General features: G+C 44.3%; 1 protein-coding gene across 1 annotated transcript in view; it reads right to left on the reverse strand.

Moving 5' to 3' along the window:
- Positions 1 to 13,778, reverse strand: part of cntnap1 (contactin associated protein 1) — a 64,558-nt gene that overhangs the window by 41,244 nt on the left and 9,536 nt on the right. Inside the window, exon 4 of the mRNA XM_070863918.1 lies at positions 1,725 to 1,965. Within this exon, the coding sequence (XP_070720019.1) occupies positions 1,725 to 1,965 (241 nt within the window). The remainder of the gene's footprint in view (positions 1 to 1,724; positions 1,966 to 13,778) is intronic.

Consider the following 13,778-nt stretch of genomic DNA (forward strand, 5'->3'; position numbering starts at 1 on the left):
GCCCTCATGGATGCCCAGTTTTGAGCTGCTAGATCTGTTCTGAATCTATCCCATTTAGCACGGTGGTAGAGCCACACAACACGATGGAGGGTGTCCTCAGTGTGAAGTCGGGACTTCATCACCACAAGGACTGTGCAGTGGTCACTGCTACCAATGCTGTCTTGGACAGATACATCGGTGACAGGTAGATTAATGAAGACAAGATCAAATAGGTTTCTTCCTCGTGTTGGTTCTCTCGCCACCTGCCGCAGGCCCAGTTTGGCAGCTTTGTCCTTCAGGACTCAGCCAGCTCAGTCAGTAGTGGTCCTACCGAGCCACTCGATGATGGGCATTGAAGTACCCCACCCAGAGTACGGTCTGTGCCCTTGCTACTCTGTGCTTCTTCCAGGTGGTGTTCAACATGGAGTACTGATTCATCAGCTGAGGGAGGGCGGTAGGTGGTAATCAGCAGGAGGTTTCCGTGGCCATGCTTGACCTGAAGCCATGAGACTTCATGGGATCCGGAGTCTTCATGGGGTCCGGAGTCAATGTTGAGGATTCCCAGGGCCACTCCCTCCCGACTATATAGCACTGAGCCGCCACCTTGGGTGGGTCTGTCCTGCCGGTGGGACAGGACATACCCAGGGATGGTGATGCAGTCGTCTAGGACATTGGCTGAAAGCTATGATTCTGTGAGTATGACTATGTCAGGCTGTTGCTTGACCAGTCGTGGGACAGCTCTCCCAATTTTGGCACCAGTCCCCAGATGTTAGTGAAGAGGACCTTGCAGGTTTGACTGGGCGTGCGTAGATCAATGCCGGGTGGTCTGTCCGGTTTTATTCTTAAAAGACTTGCATTTAAATAGCGTCTTTCACATCTCAAAGTGCTTTGAAGTGTTGTCGCTGTTGTAATGTAGGAAACAAGCACAGCAAGCTCCCACAAACAGCACTGTGATAATTTATTTAAGTAATGTTGATTGAGGGATAAATATTGGCCAGAATACCAGGCATAACTCCCCTGCTCTTCTTCGAAATGTGCCATGGAATCTTTTACATCCTCCCAAGAGCAGAGGGGCCTCGGTTTAACATCTCAGCCAAAAGATGGCACCTCCGACAGTGCAGCATGCCCTCAGCACTGCACTGGAGCGTCAGTCTAGATTTATGTGCTCAAGTCCCTGGAATGGGAGTGGGACTTGAACCTACAATCTTCTGTCTCAAGGCAAGTGTGCTACCCACTGAGCCACAGCTAACATTAGTAAACTTTTTTGTGGCGGTTCGGTAAACGGAGTGACTCTCTCGGCCATTTCAGAGGACAGTTTAAAAATCAACCAAATTGCTGAGGATCTGGAGTCACGTATGGGCCAGACTGGGTAAGGACAGCAGATTTCCTTCCATAAAGGACATAAGTGAACCAGATGGGTTTTTACAACAATCTGGTAGTTACATGGTCACCATTACTGATACTCGCTTTTTATTCCAAATTAAATGAATTTAAATTCCACAGCTGCTGTGGTGGGATCTGAACTCATATCTCTGGACTCTAAAAGAGTTTCATATCTCTGGATCATTCGTCCACTGAGCTATCATACTTTGGATCCTGTGATAGGGTCTGTAATTTGCAAGGTGTTTAGCTGGGCCTCTCCCTGCTCTGCGTGTCTGGCTTTAATGAGTAGGCCTGGTTGCAGCTGAAGTCACTGACTTCAATGAGGAATCTCCTTAAATGGTGCAGTTGCACAGATGAAATACCTAAATTAATGTGAAATAGCAGTTTTGCTCCCTGCAGCTCCACACTGATATAATCTCCCTCTCCGCCCTCACTGTGCAGGAGGAGTCCGTCCTTGACCATGGTTTTGAAGTTAAACGAGATGGAATCGAAGAGCGTGCGAGTACTTCTCCTCTGGAATCGATAGCTCAGAGAACTGTTCCCGTCAAAAGAGACCATGTCAGAATCTAAAAATTGGACACAAATTCTCAACATTAACCCCAGTCAAAACACATAAATCAGCACCGCGGGAAGGAATGAAGCAGTAAAAGAGCACATGTCACAGATGTCAGGTTGCAAATACATCTGAGAATCAGGATAAATATCGAAAGGTCACAGAAGTGAAAGAGAGGGTATGAGAATAGTATGGCAGCCAACATAAAAGTCCTCTATCGGCATATAAATAGTAAACGGGCAGTAGGAGGAGGGGTGGGGCCGATTAAGGACCAAAAAGGAGACCTACACATTGGAGGCTCAGGGCATGGCTGAGGTACTAAACGAGTACTTTACATCTGTCTTCAACAAGGAAGAGGATGCTGCCATAGACAGAGTGAAAGATGAGATAGTGGAGACACTTGATAGGATAAAAATTGATAGAGGTATTATAAAGGCTGCATCCTAGGATGCTGAGGGAATTGAGGACAGAAATCACGGAGGTACTGGCCATAATATTCCAATCCTCCATAGATACACAGGTGGTGCCAGAGGGTTGGAAAATTGCAAATGATACACTATTGTTCAATAAAGGGTGCAAGGATAAACCCAGAAACTGCAGGCCAGTCAGTTTAACATCAGTCGTGGGGAAGCTTTTAGAAAAAATAATCAGGGACAAAATTACATGGATTGGGATGGATTAATTAACAAAAGCCAGTACGGATTTGTTAAAGGCAAATCGCGTTTAACCAAATTATCCGAGTTTTTTGATGAGGTAACAGAGAGGGTTGATGAGGGTAATGTGGTTGATGTAGTGTACATGGATTTCCAAAGTGCCACATAGTAGACTTGGCAGCAAAGTTGGAGCCCGTGGAATAAAAGGGACAGTGGCAGCATGGATACGGAATTGGCTCAGTGACAGGAAAGAGAGAGTAGTGGTGAATGGTTGTTTCTCGGACTGGAGGAAGGTATACAGTGGTGTTCCCCAGGGCTCGGTACTGGGACCACAGCTTTTCTGGATATATATTAATGACTAGGACTTGGGTTTACAGAGCACAATTTCAACATTTGCAGATGACACAAAACTTGGAAATATAGTGAACAGTGAGGAGGATAGGGATAGACTTCAGGAGGACACAGGTGGGATGGGCAGACATGTGGCAGATAAAATTTAATGCAGAAAAATGCAAAGTGATGCATTTTGGAACAAAGAATGAGGAGAGGAAATATAAACTAAAGGGTACAATCCTGAAGGGGATGCATGAACAGAGAGACCTGGGGATATGTGTGCACAAATCACTGAAGATGATAGGGCAGGTTGCGAAAGCGGTTAAAAAGGCTTACAGGATCCTGGGCTTCATAAATACAGGTATAGAGTATAAAGTGTGGAAATTATGATGAACCTGTTCAGCCTCAACTGGAGTATTGTGTCCAATTCTGGGCACCGCACTTTAGGAAATATGTGAAGGCCTTGGAGAGGGTGCAGAAAAGATTTATGAGAATGATTCCAGGGATGAGGGACTTAAGTTACATGGAGAGACTGGAGAAGCTGGGGTTGTTCTCCTTGGAACAGAGAAGGTTGAAAGGAGACTTGATCGAGGTGTTCAAAATCATGAGGAATGTGGACAGAGTAGACCAAAACCCAGTCATCGTCATCATAAGCAGTCCCTCGGAATCGAGGAAGACTTGCTTCCACTCCTGAAGTGAGTTCTTTGGTGGCTGAACAGTCCAACACGAGAACCACAGATTCTGTCTCAGGTGGGACAGACATTCGTCGAGGGAAGGGGCGGGTGGGACTGGTTTGCCGCATGCTCCTTCCGCTGCCTGCGTTTGACCTCTTCATGCTCTCGGCGTTGAGATTCGAAGAGCTCAACGCCCTCCCGGATGCACTTTCTCCACCTAGAGTGGTCTTCAGCCAGGGACTCCCAGGTGTCAATGGTGATGTCGCACTTTATCAGGGAGGCTTTCCGCTGCCCACCTTTGGCTCATTTGCTGTGAAGGAGCACCGCATAGAGCATTAGCACTGTTCCCAGTGGCAGCAGGGTCGAGAACCAGAGGGCACAGATTTAAGGTGAGAGGCGATGTATGAACAACTTTTGACGCAGCGAGTTAAGATCTGGAAAGCACTGCCTGAAAGGTGGTGTTGGCAGACTCAATTTTATCTTTCAAAAGGTAGTTGGAAAAGTATCTGAAGGAAAAAGAATTGCAGAACTACGGGGAAAGGATGGGGGAGTGGGACTAGCTGAGAGTCAGCCTTCTTCCATGCTGTTACCATTCTATGATTCTATGGAGAAGGGAAAGAACCATTTGTATTGCGCTTCAAGACAGGGATCGATAGATTTTTGAATACTGGGGGAATCAAGGAATATGGGGATAGTGCAGGAATGTGGAGTGGAGGTAGATCAGCCATGATCTGATTGAATGGCAGAACACGCTCGATGGGCTGAATATATTCAAAAAGGAGCTAGATGTAGTCTTTACTACTAGGGGGATCAAGGGGTACAGCGAGAAAGCAGGAATGGAGTACTGAAGTTGCATGTTCATCCATGAACTCATTGAATAGTAGTGCAGGCTCGAAGGGCCGAATGGCCTTCTCCTGCACCTATTTTCTATGTTTCTATGAATGGCCGACTCCTGCTCCTAATTCTTATGTTCTAATGCTTCACAGCCAATTAAACACTTTTGAAGTGCGAACACTTTTGTAATTTATGCCAAAACACGTTACAACCAATTCAAGAATTTTGAAGTGTAGTCACTATTATAATGTAGAAAAGTCTGCAGCCAATTTGTGCACAGCAAGTTCCCACACACAGCAATAAGATAAATGACAAGATAATCTTTTTAATGATGTTTGTTGAATGCTAAATATTGGCCAGGACACCGAGAGAACTCCCCTGCTCTTCTGCAAAGTTTCCATAAGATCTTTGACATCCATCTGGGAGGGCAGATTCAGTTTAACGTCTCATCCAAAACGTGGCAACTTCAAAGCTGCAGCGCTCCCTCAGCACTGCTTCTCCGACAGTGCGGCGCTCCCTCAGCACTGCCCCTCCGACAGTGCGGCGCTCCCTCAGCACTGCCCCACCGACAGTGCAGCGCTCCCTCAGTACTGTATAGGCATGCTAGCTTGGATTTTTGTGCTCAAGTCTCTGGAGTAGGATGTTGGCCCACGACCTAACAGTAGCCACACTGTAGGACAGAATATAAATCAAGAAAAAATGGGGGCATGTAAGAGAGTAAGAGAGGTACTGCAATAACCATGGACGATTTTAATCTTCATATAGATTGGACAAATCAAATTGGCAAAGGTAGCCTTGAGGATGAGTTCAGAGAGTGTATTCTGGACAGTTTCTTAGAACAATATGTTCCAACCAGGGAACAAGGTATTTAAAATCTGGTAATGTGTAATGTGACAGGATTAATTAACGTGCACATAGTTAAGGATCCTCTAGGGAAGAGCGATCATAACATGATAAACTGAATATGGAATTCTGAGGGTGAGAAACTTGGGTCTGAAACTGGTGTCTTAAACCTAAATAAAAGCAATTACAAAGGTATGACGACAGAGTTGGTTAAGGTGGGCTTGGAAAATAAATTAAAAGCACAGATGGTAGATTAGCAGCGGCAGACATTTAAGGAGATATTTCATAATTCTCAACAAAGAGAATTGAGAAAGACTCTGAGAAGGATGAACCATCCGTGGCTAACTAAGGAAGAAACCAACAAACATAGAAACACAGAAATTTACAGCGCAGGAGACCATTCTGGCCCATCGTGTCTGCGCCGGCTGACAAATTGCCGCACGGCCCTCGGTCAGCAGCCCTAAAGGTTACATATAAACCTATGAGCAATGAACAATGGCATATATGTAAAGAGCACCCAGCCCAACCAGTCCGCCCCACACAACTGCGATACTCCATGTATCGCAATATTTTACACTCCACCCCACCCGGAGCCATGCGATCTTCTGGGAGAGGCAAAAAAACAGCTATAAACCCAGGCCAATTGGGTAAAAAATTCTGGAAAAATTACTCTCCGACCCATCCAGACGATCGAAACTAGTCCAGATCACCCTGGCCTTATTCAATTCCCTGCAGTACTTACCATTATATCTGCACTGGCCAACAAGAGGTTATGCAGTCCAATCCCACTTACCAGCTCTAGATCCGTAACCCTGCAGGTTATGGCACTTCAAGTGCCCATCCAAGCACCTTTTAAATGTGGTGAGGGTTTCTGCCTCTACCACCCTTCCAGGCAAGTTCTAGACCATCACAACTCTCTGCATGAAGAAGCTTCCTCTCAAATCCCCTCTAAACCTTCCACCAACCACCTTAAAACTATGCCCCCTCGTAATTGACCCTTCCACCAAGGGAAATAGGCTCTTGCTATCCACTATATCCAGGCCCCTCAATTTTGTACACCTCAATGAGTCTCCTCTCAGCCTCCTCTGTTCCAAGAAGAACTAACCCAGCCTATCCAAACTGTCCCCATAGCTAAGATTCTTCATTCCAGGCAGCATCCTAGTAAATCTCTGTACCCTCTCCAGTGCAATCATGCCCTTCCTATAGTACGGCAGCCAGAACTGTATGCAGTATCCCAGCTGTGGCCTAACCAAAGTATTATACAATTTAATCATAACCTCCCTACTCTTGTATGCTATGCCTCGGCCAATAAAGGCAAGCATTCCGTATGCCTTCTTAACCACCTTATCCACTTGGCCTGCTACATTCAGGGATCTGTGGACAAGCACTCCAAGGTCCCTTTGTTCATCTACACTATTAAGTGGCTTACCGTTTAATGTGTATACTCTTTCCTTATTAGCCCTCCCAAAGTGCATCACCTCACACTTCTCCGAATTAAATTCCATTTGCCACTGTTCTGCCCACCTGACCAGGAGATTGATATCCTCCTGCAGCCCATGACTTTCCTCTTCATTATCAACCACGCAGCCAATTTTAGTGCCATTTGCAAACTTCTTAATCATACCCCCTATATTCAAATCTAGATCATGAATGTATACCACAAAAAGCAAGGGACCCAGTACTGAGTCCTGCAGAACCCCATTGGAAACATTCTTCCAGTTACAAAGACATCCATCAACCATTACCCTTTGCTTCCTACCTCTAAGCTAGTTTTGGATCTAACTTGCCACTTTGCCCTGGATCCCATGTGCTTTTATATTCATGACCAGTCTGCCATGTGGGACCTTATCAAAAGCTTTGCTAAAGTCAATATATACTACATCGTACGCACTACCCTCATCGACCCTCCTGGTTACCTTCTCAAAAAATTCAATTAGGTTAGTCAAACACAATCTTCCCTTAATAAATCCATGCTGACTGTCCCTGATTAATCCTTGCCTTTCTAAATGTAGATTTATCCTGTCCTTCAGGATTTTTTCCGATAATTTTCCCACCACTGAGGTTAGGCTGACGGGCATGTATTTACTCAGCCTATCCCTTTCTCCCTTCTTAAACAAGGGTACTACATTAGCAGTCCTCCAATCCTCCAGCACCATGCCCAAATCCAAAGAGGACTGAAAAATGATGGTCAAGGCCTCTGCTATTTCCTCTTTTGCTTCGCTCAACAGCCTGGGATGCATTTCATCCGGGCCTGGGGACTTATCCACTTTCAAAGCTGCTAAACCCTTTAATACCTTCTCTCTCACTATGTTTATTTCATCCAGAACTTCACACTCCTCCTCGATAGAAGTATCTGCATTGCCCCTTTGCTTTGTGAAAAGTATTAATTAAGAACCATACCAACATCTTACGCCTCCACACACACATTACCGTCATGGTCTCTAATAGGCCCTATCCTTTCTTTAGCTATCCTCTTGCTCTTAATATATTTATAGAACATCTTTGGGTTTTCCTTGCTTTTACTTGCCAAGAATGTTTCATGCTCTCTCTTAGCATTCTTAATATCCTTTTTTAATTTACCTCTGAACTTTCTATATTTCTCCAGAGATTCTACAGTATTTAGCCGTTGGTATATGACATAAGCTTCCCTTTTTTTCGTTATCCTCCCCTGTAAGTCCCTAGACATCCAGGGGGCTCTAGAATTGTTATTCCCACCCGTTTTCTTTAAGGGCACATGTTTGGCCTGAGCCCTCTCCCCAGATCTCATCGTTGAATGACCCCCACTGTTCCAACACTGATTTACCCACAAGTAGCTGTTTCCAGTCCACTGTGGCCAAATCACTTCTCAATTTAGCAAAGTTAGCTTTTTCCCAATTTGGGACTTTTATTCCTGGTCTATCCTTGTCCTTATCCATAACTACCTTGAATCTGACTGAATTATGGTCACTGGCATCCAAGTCTCCCCCAAGTCTCCTCCACCTGCCCAGCTTCATTCCCCGAAACTAAATCCAGAACTGCCCCCTCCCGTGTTGGGCTTGTTACATATTGACTAAAAAAGTTCTCTTGAATGATTTTAGGAATTCTGCACCCTCTATACTATATTTGTCCCAATCAAGATTAGGATAGTTCAAATCCCCTACTATAATTACCCTATGGTTTTTGGACTTCACAGCAATTTGCCTACATATTTTCTCTTCTATCTCCCTCCCACTGTTTGGGGGTCTATAATACACGCCCAGTAGTGCGATTGCCCCTTTTTTATTTTTCAGTTCGACCCATATTGCCTCATTTGATGATCCCTCTAACATATCATCCCTCCTCACACTATAATAATTTATTTAATCAAGACTGGATCAACTGGGCTTGTATTCACTGGAGTTCAGAAGAATGAGAGGGGACCTCATAGAAACATTTAAAATTCTGATGGGTTTAGACAGGTTAGATACAGGAAGAATGTTCCTAATGTTGGGGAAGTCCAGAACCAGGGGTCACAGTCTAAGGATAAGGGGTAAGCCATTTAGGACCGAGATGAGGAGAAACTTCTTCACCCAGAGAGTGGTGAACCTGTGGAATTCTCTACCACAGAAAGTTGTTGAGGCCAATTCACTAAATATATTCAAAAGGGAGTTAGATGAAGTCCTTACTATTAGGGGGATCAAGGGGTATGGCGAGAAAGCAGGAATGGGTACTGAAGTTGCATGTTCAGCAATGAACTCATTGAATGGCGGTGCAGGCTAGAAAGGCCGAATGGCCTACTCCTACGCCTATTTTCTATGTTTCTATGTTTCTAATTCCACGACCCCCCCGCCTTTTTATCCTCTCTGTCCTGTCTAAAAATCCTGTAGCCAGGAATATTGAGCTGCCAAACCTGCCCCTCTTTCAGCCATGTCTCTGTAATGGCTATAATGTCATACTCCCAAGTGTCTACCTGTGTTCTCAGCTCATCCGCCTTATTTGCTATACTCCTTGCATTGAAGTAATTACCATTTAGCACAGGAAGACTTCCTTGATTACTACTTACTAACCCTTGTTTTCTCTGTCTTACACATTCACTTTCTGCATTCTTGCTTTCAAATTTCAGCTTTACTTCCTTCCCTATTGAATTTGTTCTCAGGTTCCCATCCCCCTGCCTATCTAGTTTAAACTCTCCCCAACAGCACTAGCAAAACTCCCCGTGAGGATATTGGTCCCGGCGCTGTTGAGGTGCAACCCGTCCGGTTTGTACAGGTCCCAGCTCCCCTAGAAGCAGTCCCAATGCCTCAGGAATTTAAAGCCCTTCCTCCTACACCAACTCTCCAGCCACACATTCATCCTCTCTATCCTTCTATTTTTGTACTCATTAGCACGTGGCACTAGTAGTAACCCGGAGATTACTACCTTGGAGGTCCTACCCTTTAATTTTTCTCCTAGCTCTCTAAATTCTGCCTGCAGGACCTCAACCCACTTTCTACTTAGGTCATTGGTCCCGATATGGACCACGACCTCGAGCTGTTTACCCTCTCCCCCAAGAATGCCTTGCATCCACTCTGACATCCTTGACCCTGGCACCAGGGAGGCACCATACCATTCGGGAGTCACTTCTACGTCCGCAGAAACGCCTGTCTGTTCCCCCAACTACTGAATTCCCTACCACTACAGCTCTTTTATTCTTTGTCCCTCCCCCCTGTAGCTGAGCCACCTGTGGTGCCTTGGACTTGGCTCTGGCTGCAGTCCCCAGAGGCACCATCACCCTCAGAAGAGAATATCGGTTGGAAAGCGAGATGGACTCAGGGGGGGTTCTCCTGCACTACCTGCCTAGCTTTCTTCCTCCATCTGGTGGTCACCCAATTTCCGTCTGTCTGCACACTTTTAAGCTGCGGGGTGACCACCTCCTGAAACGTACTACCCATGTAGCTCTCAGCCTTGCGGATTGACTCCAGCCGCCGCACAAGCTCCGAAAAGCGGAGATCGAGTAGTTGAAGCTGGAGGCACCTCCTCCACACATGGTTGTATAGGCCGCACAAAGCTTCCAGGACTTCCCACAGGATGTGCACTCCACGGGACTGAACTGCACTGTTATCCCTCTAATTAGACTTATCCAATTATAAAATCGCTGACTAAAAAAATAATAGAGGGAGAAAATAGATTGAGAGCAAACCAACGAGAAATATAAAAACGGATAGTAAGAGCTTCTAAAAGTATATAAAATTGAAGAAACTAGCTAAAGTAAACGTTGGTCCCTCGGAGAATGAGACTGGGGAATTAATAGTGGGAAACAAGGAAATAGCAGAGACTTTGAACAAATATTTTATATCTGTCTTCATGGTAGAAGACACTAAAAGCATCCAAATAATAGCAGAAAATCAGGGGGCAAAAGTGAGGGAGGAAATTAAAACAATCGAGGCAAAGTAATGGGACTAAAGGTGGACAAGTTCCCTGGACTCGATGGCCTGCATCCCAAGGTCTTAAAAGAAGTGGCTGCATTGGTTGTAATCTTCCAAAATTCCCTAGATTCTGGAACGGTCCCAGTGGATTGGAAAACTGCAAATTTAACACCCCTATTCAAGAAAGGAGAGAGACAGAAAGCAGGAAACTATAGGCCAGTTAGCCTAACATGTGTCATTGGGAAAATGCTGGAATCCATTATTAAGGAAGCAGTTGTAGGACATTTAGAAAATCATAATACAATCAAGCAGAGTCAACATGGTTTTATGAAAAGGAAATCCTGTTTGACAAACTTAGTGGAGTTCTTTGAGGATGTTACGAGCAGGGTGGATAAAGGGGAACCAGTAGATGTCATGTATTTGGATTTCCAAAAGGCATCCGATAAGGTGTCACATAAAAGATTACTGCACAAGAGCTCATGGTATTAGGGTTATATATATTAACATGGATAGAGGATTGGCTAACTAACAGAAAACAGAGAGTCAGGATAAATGGGTCATTTTCAGGTACAAATTAAACTAGTGGGGTGTCACAAGGATCAGTGCTAGGGTCTCAACTATTTACAATCTGTATTAATAACTTGGATGAAGGGACCGAATGTAATGTAGCCAAATTTGCTGATGATACAAAGATGGGTGGGAAAGCAAGTTGTGAGGAGGGCACAAAGAATCTGCAAAGGGATATAGACAGGCTAAGTGAGTGGGCAAACATTTGGCAGATGGGAGTATAATGTGGGAAAATATGAGGTTATCCACTTTGGTAGGAAGAATAGAAAAGCAACATTTTATTTAAATGGAGAGAGATTACAGAATGCTGCAGTACAGAGGGAACCTGCATGCTAACCTTGTGCATGAAACACAAAAGGTTAGCATGCAGGTACAGCAAATAATCAGAAAGGCAAATGGAATGTTGGTCTTTATGGCAAGGGGGATGGAGTATAAAAGCAGGGAAGTCTTGCTACAACTGTACAGGGCATTGGTGAGACTGCACCTAGAGTACTGCGTACAGTTTTGGTCTCCTTATTTGAGGAGGGATATACTTGCTTTGGAGGCAGTGCAGAGAAGGTTCACTAGATTGATTCCTGAGATGAAGGGTCATCATATGAAGAAAGGTTGAGCCTATACTCATTGGAGTTTAGAAGAATGAGAGGTGATCTTTTTGAAACGTATAAAATTCTGAGGGGTCTTGACAGGGTAGATGCAGAGAGGATGTTTCCCCTTGTGGGAAATCTAGGGGGCATAAGGTCAGAATAAGGGGTCGCTCATTGAAGATGGACATGAGGAGGAATTTCTTCTCTGAGGATCGGGAATCTGGAATTCTCAGCCCCAGAGAGCTGTGGAAGCCGAGTCATTGAATATATTCAAGGCGGAGAGAGAGAGATTCTTGTACTATAAGGGAACCAAGGGTTATGGGGAGCGGGCAGGAAAGTGGAGTTGAGGCCAAGATCAGATCAGCCATGATCTTATTGAATGGTGGAACAGGGTCAATGGGCCATTTGGCCTCCTCCTGGTCCTATTTCTTATGTTATGTTCTTATGACCTTCTGACTCAAGAGGTGGGCATGCTACCCACTGACCAAGATGACTATTAACATGCAGTTTATGAAATGTCTATGTGCAGGTGACCTGAAATTCTGTCCGGGTCCACCTGATTTCCAAACTACTCGACCGTTGCATTGTGAGGGTTCTGTCACTCTCCCGGAGTTTGCTCGGACATTTGTAGCACCCCAGTGGTGTTTCAGATCTGTAAATAATTCTCTCAAAAAAATCATTATTTTCCATAGAACGGGTGGTAAGACTTTTAAAGCACTTCTCTAGTTGATTATTGATAGTGTACCATGGGCGTTGGATCTCCATCAAGGTAATTTCGGCATCATTTTAAATACCCTAAAAGGAATTATTTATTACTGGTCCTGATTTATTACCATTAACAGATTCACATTCTGTTGTATGTTTACTCTATTCAACACCATGATTATCTGGGAATATTCATCGATAGAGATCTTATAGTTTTACTTTGATTGAGATTCCTGGGAGAGTGTGCAACAAAATATCAAACAGATTCACCACACACTCGAACTGTTTGTTCAAACTTGTGATTTCCGTGTCTCTCAGTGAGAAATGACTGAAGCAGCCAGTTTGACCGTTTGCATTATAATTATTTCATTATAACTAATGAAGTACAATAGCAATAGAATTTACAATTCATCAACTGTGCAAGGTGTTTCAATCCAATTTAAAATGAAATTGAAAAATGAATTTTGGATGAATTGATGCAGCTCGTCCAGAGCTAAACGCAGCTCATCCCAGAGCTAAGGGAATGACGTTTATGGGGAGATTGATGAGTCTGGCTTTTTTTTCTTTAGAAAAGAGAAGACTGAAAGGGTTTAAAAGTCTGACTGGTTTGGACCCAAGTAAATCTTTCTGCCTTGTACAGATTTTAAGCACAAGGGGTGATATTTACAAATTAAGGACAACAAAAGAAATGTGTAAATTTAGGAAGAAGCTTGAACGAAAAGGGGGTGTGTATGTGGAACAGATTACTGGCATGGGTGGTGAAACAAGAAACCATTAATGGGTTAAAGAAGGAATTGAACAGGGCTGTGTGATTAGAAATGACCCACAGGAACACTGTGGCTAGATGGGCCAAGGATCTCCTGCCTGACTCGGTTACTTTGTTACTATTGTTACTAAGTTCTGATTCCTTTGCAACATTTGGCTATTCTTTTGCAACCCTTTTCCCAGAACCAGCTGAAGACACCAATCCCCAGAAATCAGTTCACACGGATCTCGTGGCAGTGCAGCTTGGATCCGAGTTATCAAACAGCCAGAATGTGCAGCGTGGCTCTGTGTAATATCCTCAAGATAAGCAGGAATTATTTTCCTGTCTCTCGAAACTGGAAGATCTGGTAAAGCCGAGATTGCTTTAAACTGAGAGAGAGAAGTCAGTTTGGTTCACAGCGAGATTTTACACAGACACACATCTCCTTTGGGTCCCTTCAAACTGAAGGGAACAGAGTAGGAAATCTTCTTGTCACAGAGACAGAAAATCTTCAAAATTCTCAGAACAAATAGAAACATGTCAAATTTGGAGATGCACCATG

The sequence above is a fragment of the Pristiophorus japonicus genome, chromosome 21, assembly GCF_044704955.1.
Source record: "Pristiophorus japonicus isolate sPriJap1 chromosome 21, sPriJap1.hap1, whole genome shotgun sequence".
Classification (NCBI taxonomy): Eukaryota; Metazoa; Chordata; class Chondrichthyes; family Pristiophoridae; genus Pristiophorus; species Pristiophorus japonicus.